The sequence below is a fragment of the Engraulis encrasicolus genome, chromosome 5, assembly GCF_034702125.1.
Source record: "Engraulis encrasicolus isolate BLACKSEA-1 chromosome 5, IST_EnEncr_1.0, whole genome shotgun sequence".
NCBI lineage: Eukaryota > Metazoa > Chordata > Actinopteri > Clupeiformes > Engraulidae > Engraulis > Engraulis encrasicolus.
Genome location: NC_085861.1, coordinates 25951674 through 25957945, shown reverse-complemented (window position 1 = coordinate 25957945; position 6272 = coordinate 25951674). Strand labels below are relative to the sequence as shown.

General features: G+C 50.7%; 1 protein-coding gene across 1 annotated transcript in view; it reads left to right on the top strand.

Annotated features, from left to right (window-relative positions):
• sim1a (SIM bHLH transcription factor 1a) overlaps positions 1–6026 on the top strand; it is a 33123-nt gene extending 27097 nt beyond the window's left edge. The window contains exons 12-13 of the mRNA XM_063199021.1: positions 155–482; positions 4569–6026. Coding sequence (XP_063055091.1) covers positions 155–482; positions 4569–5701 — 1461 coding nt within the window. The 3' untranslated portion in view covers positions 5702–6026. The remainder of the gene's footprint in view (positions 1–154; positions 483–4568) is intronic.
• Positions 6027–6272: the final 246 nt, after the last annotated feature.

Below are 6272 nucleotides of genomic sequence, written 5' to 3'. Positions count from 1 at the left end.
TACGTAAAATTTCATTTAAATATCGAATTTGGCGATAGCCAACCCAGTTTCAAGGAGCAGCATAGTTGCAGTACCTTTTTTGACCATTTCCTGCACAGTGTCCCTTTAAGGTTTAATAAAGTATCTATTTCCTTCCTTATTCTTCTCTACTCAGTTCTCCGATGGCATTGCCAGCACCCCTCGCCCGCTCTGCTACAGCCTGGCACTCACCGAGGAACACCTCCACCACCACCACCACCTCCACCACGCGGACGGCCACGGAGCCGGGCCCGCACACGGGCATGGCTTGTCGTGTGAGAGGGGGGGTCGCTGCGAGGCCGGCCGCTACTTTTTGGGGACCCCCCAGACGGGCAGGGAGGCGTGGTGGGGCGCGGCACGCTCGGTGTCCATGCTGCCCGTACCCAAGATGTCCCCGGAGAACGGGGACGGGAGCTGCGATGCCCATCTCATGCCACACATCGCCTCCATACACAGCCTGCACGGTCAGTCAAGTTACACGCTGTATTGGTGTGTGTGTGAGTGTGTGCGTGTGCGTGTGCGTGTGCGTGTGCGTGTGTGTGTGACCTGTGTGTGTGTGTGTGTGTGTGTGTGTGTGTGTGTGTGTGTGTGTGTGTGTGTGTGTGTGTGTGTTTTTTCACTGATTTTTTCACTCTGTGGTGTTGGTCCTATTTACCACATGCCAGGAATCATGGATCAGTTTGAATACATCTAGACCAGCACCATGTACAAGAGCAAGTGCAAGGACAAGCACACTCTCTGTGTCTGTCACTGGTCCTTTTCCATCAGTTTTTTATTCTTTAATTTATTGTTTATTATTTCAGTTGTGCAAAATAAACTGTCATCAGGAGTTTGAGCAAACATGAGCCTCATCAACTGGTGGAACTCTTGAGCCAGGTCCAGTAATAGCTTCTGTGCCTGTGTGGATTTCCTATAGGCCTACCGCTTCAAACCATTTTCATCAACTATGTATTGAAACAACCTTCCTCCTGCCGAATAAAACCGTTGCTATAACACTAGCTGTTTTTCCGTCATGTGTCGCACAATCTTCTCGATGCGTATCATATTATGCAATCATCTTTTTTAATGGAAAATGCATGTCTCTTTCTCTTGCACAGTCTCTCTCTCTGTCTTACTGTACCTACAGAATGGACATCCAGGGTTCAAATACTAAAGCCCCCATCACATACTCTATTTGCTCCAGTCAATTTAAAGTACCAGCTGATCCTAATTACATTACCCCTTCAGTCAGGTTGATGAGCTATTTAGTGACATAACCTTTGTCAGCAGCACAAGCAGGGTATTCTGGCAGGATCTTCTCACTTTCTCAATCCAGATTGCCTGTCCCTGCTTACTCGGACCAGTATCACTCACTCGCTCACACACACACACACACACACACACAAATCAAATATCATACTTGCTACATAGCGTGCATATGGCCATTCCTCAAAGTTGAGGTGGTGGCGCTGTCTGCCATTTAGAATTTTCTTTCAGGAGTCGGATTCACAAAATACCTACAGAAATTGATTCAGGGACCATGAAAATATATTGAAAACGCACTAGAATTCCAAACACTATTCGTAGAACAGGAGATATCCTACTTCATAGGGCCACGTCTGGCAGTCATCTTGGATTCGGACGATGAAAGTACTGGTTAATGATTTACGAGTCACAGAATATTAATAAAATGCATTATTTTTTTCTGAATTCACTCATCTACAGTATATCACTTGACTACAATGCATATTTCATTCTTGCTGTGTAGCCAATCTTTCACAGTTTCCCTGAAGTGGAGGTGGCTGCATTGTTGGCCATTTTGGATTTTCTGATAGAACAAATGGCGAGATTCACAAAATACATGCAGAAATGGATTCACAGACCATGGAAACATGAATAGACACCAGAATTATAGTTTTGGCCCTTCTAGATCAGGACATAATACAGTTTGTGGTTGAGGGGAACACATTTGGTGGCCATCTTGGATTTGCACAATTGAACAAATGGTCAGATTCACAAAATACATGCAGAAATGGATTCACAGACCATAGAAACCTATGAATAGACACCAGAATTATAGTTGTAGCCCTTTTCGATCGGGAGATATGACAATTTTTAGTATAGGGGACCATTTTGGCAGCCATCTTGGATTTGCACAATGAGATAATGATCTCTAAGCCACAGAATATTATTTCAGTCACCATAAATCTCCAACTTAGGCCAAAGAAAGTGATCTTTGAACAATTTCCTCCAACATAGGACTGGTTTTAGGCATTCTGGTGGCCATATTTAATTGCTGGCGGCCATCTTGGATTCCGGACAACTTTTTTGACGGCGCAAAAGCTTATTTTGATCGGTATGGTCCAACGTACAAGAATCCATTGAGAAAACCTTGACAGGAAAACGTTGCGATTATGTCCCGGCTCGGACCGGTCTATTATGTTGTTTTTTTTCTCCTGGTAAGTGAGGGTCCCTAGACTGCAGCCATATTTAGCTTGGGTGCTAATCCAGCCCTGCTTGTGTGTGTGTGTGTGTGTGTGTGTGTGTGTGTGTGTGTGTGTGTGTGTGTGTGTGTGTGTGTGTGTGTGTGTGTGTGTGTGTGTGTGTGTGTGAGAGAGAGAGAGAGAGAGAGAGAGAGAAGAGAGAGAGAGAGAGAGAGAGAGAGAGAGAGAGAGAGAGAGAGAGAGAGAGAGAGAGAGTATGGGTGTGAGAGTGAGAGTGAGAGTCTATGAGTTTGTCTTTTAAGTACAGACGACAGACGACACACGCCACACATTTCCTCCATGTCTGACACATGGTCTCTACACGACATGCAAGGTCACATTACATACAGCATTGAAGCGTGTGTGTGGGTCAAAGACGTCCAACATGACACTGTCCTTCAGTGCTAACAGATGCTTTCGCTTACTGTAACTGTGAACAACATTTCAAATCAATTTTTTGAAAAGTGAATTCATGAAAGCCAAGCCAAATTTTTTTTTTTTTAAATCTCCTTTTTTGCATTTACAGTAAGCAAAAGTATCCGTTGCACTGAAGGACATGTTGGACGTCTTTGACCCGTGTGAGGGTGTATGTGTGTGTGTATTAAGAAGTGAGTCATGGAACATTGCTTCCATATACAGCCTTAACTGTTATTCACATTCAATATTGAATGTGTTTGTGTGTGTGTGTGTCTACATGCACAGTCAGTCACATTAAATATTGAAAGTGTCTCTGTCTACATGCGTCTTTAGTCATGGAACAAAATACAATATGTAATAGTGTTCACTGCAGTGGTGTGTACACTATGTGGTGTGTATGCATGGAGGGGTGTATTGATGGGTGGGCCAACTGGGCCCAACTCCACCGTGCCACAGGTCAACCAGCCTCTCCCCAGTGTTGCTAGATTGGGCTGTTTCCCGCCCAATTGGGCTGCTTAGGATGGCCGTGTGCGGGTAAAAATGGCATTTTGCAGGAAAACCCGCCCAATTTTGCCCATAGAAATCAATAGAATTGGGCGGGATTTAGTGCTTCCAGGCGGGTTTTGAGCATTTTTTGGGCTGGAAATCATCAGCCTCATCTGGCTACCTCTCCCATCTCCACCCCGTCTCCAAGCCGCCGGCCTCATACCCACTTAGCATACTGTCTTTGAACATGAGTAAGGAAAAAAGGAGGGAGAAGTGATTTTAGTCAGGGGCTCTTAACTCCTTACTCCATCCCTGTGGGAGTCCGTCTGTCGTTCTGCCTGCCTGCCTTGTGTCCTGTGACTCATAGAACAAATTACAGTATTAAAAGTTATTTTAATGTGTGTGTGTGTGTGTGTGTGTGTGTGTGTGTGTGTGTGTGTGTGTGTGTGTGTGTGTGTGTGTGATTGAGTCACAGGGCCAAAATTATGCCTTGTGTTAAGGATTCATACATACAGTGTCTTTGTATTTGTGTGTGTGTGAGTGTCTGTCTGTCTGTCTGTCTGTCTGTCTGTCTGTCTGTCTCTGACTGACTGTGTGTCTGTTTCTTGTCAGTCTTTGTGTGTGTCTATATTCATGGTGAGTCATGGAAAGAAATACACTAGTCAAAGTGTTTGATGGACAGATGGAAGCCATCCAGTCTTTCTCCCTGTGGGAGAGAGGACGACTGTGTGGCCAGCTCTCCTGTGTGTGAGTGCATGTGAGTGTGTGTGCGAACAGGGAAGGACAAAAGTGTCAGTTGTCCCAGGCCCAGTGAGAGAGGGGGCCCCAAGATTGGGGTCTGCATTACAACTTGTATGTATCTGGGTGGGGAGGCCTTTCAGGTGACTTGGTCCTGGCCCAGCCAAAGCTGTCATCGGTCTTGCATGGGAGCGTGCCTGTTTCTAACCCCTTTCTCTCCCTCCATCCATCTCTCTCCGTCTCTCTCTGTGTCTCTCTGTCTCTCTCTGTCCAATGGGAGAAGGAGGATAGTGTGGGCAGCTCTCGTGATGGCGGTGGTAGTGTGTGTGTGTGTGAGTGTTTGTGTAGTGTACAGTATGGTTCTAACTCCCCTCTCTCTCTCTCTCTCTCTCTCTCTCTCTCTCTCTCTCTCTCTCTCTCTCTCCCTCCTTCTCTCTCCCTCTATAGTTCGTAGCCAATGGGAGGAGGAGGACAGCGTTGTCAGCTCTCCTGATGGTGGTGGTGGCGGCGGCTCAATAGCCAGTGACTCCGGTGGAGGTGGTGAGCGCTACCACTCCGACCCGCAGCAGCAGCAGCAGCAGCAGCAGCACTACCACCCCCAGCACTCCCCCGCCTCGGGCGCAGGCCAGCCGCCGGAGCCCAGCAAGATGGAGACCCTGATCCGCGCCACGCAGCAGATGATCAAGGAGGAGGAGAGCCGCCTGCATCTCCGCAAGGACCCGCCCGCACTCTCGCACGCGCACACCGCCAACGGCCTGCCCAAAGCCCACAACGCGTCCTGCTACGCCACTGCCACTGACCTGTCGTTGGCTGCCCAGGGGGGGTTGCTGTGTCGGGTTGGTGGTGGTGGCGGTGGCGGTGGCGGTGGGGGCGTGGTGGTCCAGCCTGCCGTCAGCCCCGTGCCCTCCCCCGTCCCCCTCTCCCGGCTGGGCAGCCCCGGGTCGGACCGCCTGGGGGGCAAGGCAAAGGACTACCTCCAGCACACGCAGCAGCAGCAGCAGCAGCAGCAGCAGCAGCAGCAGCAGACTGAGCTGTCCCCCCAGCACCAGCATCACCACCACAGCCAGCACCTCACCGGCACCCCAGGGCATCCCCACGCCTCCTCCGGCCACCCCGGACACCCCCATCCTGGGCACACGCACCCACAGCAGCAGCAGCAGCAACAGCACCCCAGCCCCCACCATCACCCACACCCGCACCCACACTCACACCACCCGGCCTCCCAGCTGGCCGCATCCTACCCGAGCTCCTGCGCGGCCTCCCCCACCCCGGCCCTGTACCCCTCGCACCCGCGCACCCCTGCCTCATACCTGGACAAGCACGCGGCCGCCGCCGCCTATTCGCTGACGGACAAGCACACGGCGGCGGCCTATTCGCTGACCGAGAAGCACACGGCGGCGGCCTATTCGCTGACGGGCTACGCGCTGGAGCAACTGTACGAGGCGGACGCCCTGAGGGGCTACTGCGGCGGGTCCTCGGCCTACGAGATGGCCGCCTCCCACCTGCGCATGCAGGGGGCGGAGCAAGTGCAAGCGCCCGCCCACAAGGGAACGTCTGTCATCATCACCAATGGCAGCTGACCTACCTGACGGAGTGTGGGTAGGGGATGGGGGTTAGCTGACGACGGGGGTTGGGGCTGGTGTGTGTGTGTGTGTGTATGTGTGTGTGTATGTGTATGTGTGTGCATTCATCCGTGTGGAGAACGTAGGATGGGACACCTTGAACCCAGAATATCTGTGGATGGAGGGTGATTGTGTTTAGAGAGTGTGCGTGTGTGCTTGCGTGTGTGTGCCTCTGAGTGCGTGAGTGAGTGAGTGTGTGATTGTGTGAGTGAGTGAGTGTGTGCGTGAGTGTGTGCGTGAGTGAGTGAGTGAGTGAGTGCGTGAGTGAGTGCGTGAGTGAGTGAGCGAGTGAGTGAGCGAGTGAATGAGTGTGTGCGTGAGTGAGTGAGTGAGTGAGTGAGTGAGTGATTGTGTTTAGAGAACGTTCGTGTGTGCTTGCGTGTGAGTGAGTGAGTGAGTGAGTGAGTGTGTGAGTGAGTGTGTGAGTGAGTGAGTGAGTGAGTGAGTGTGTGCGTGAGTGAGTGAGTGTGTGTGTGTGCGTGTGTGCGTGTGTGTGTGTGTGTGGTTATGAAATGGGAGGGAGGGAGAA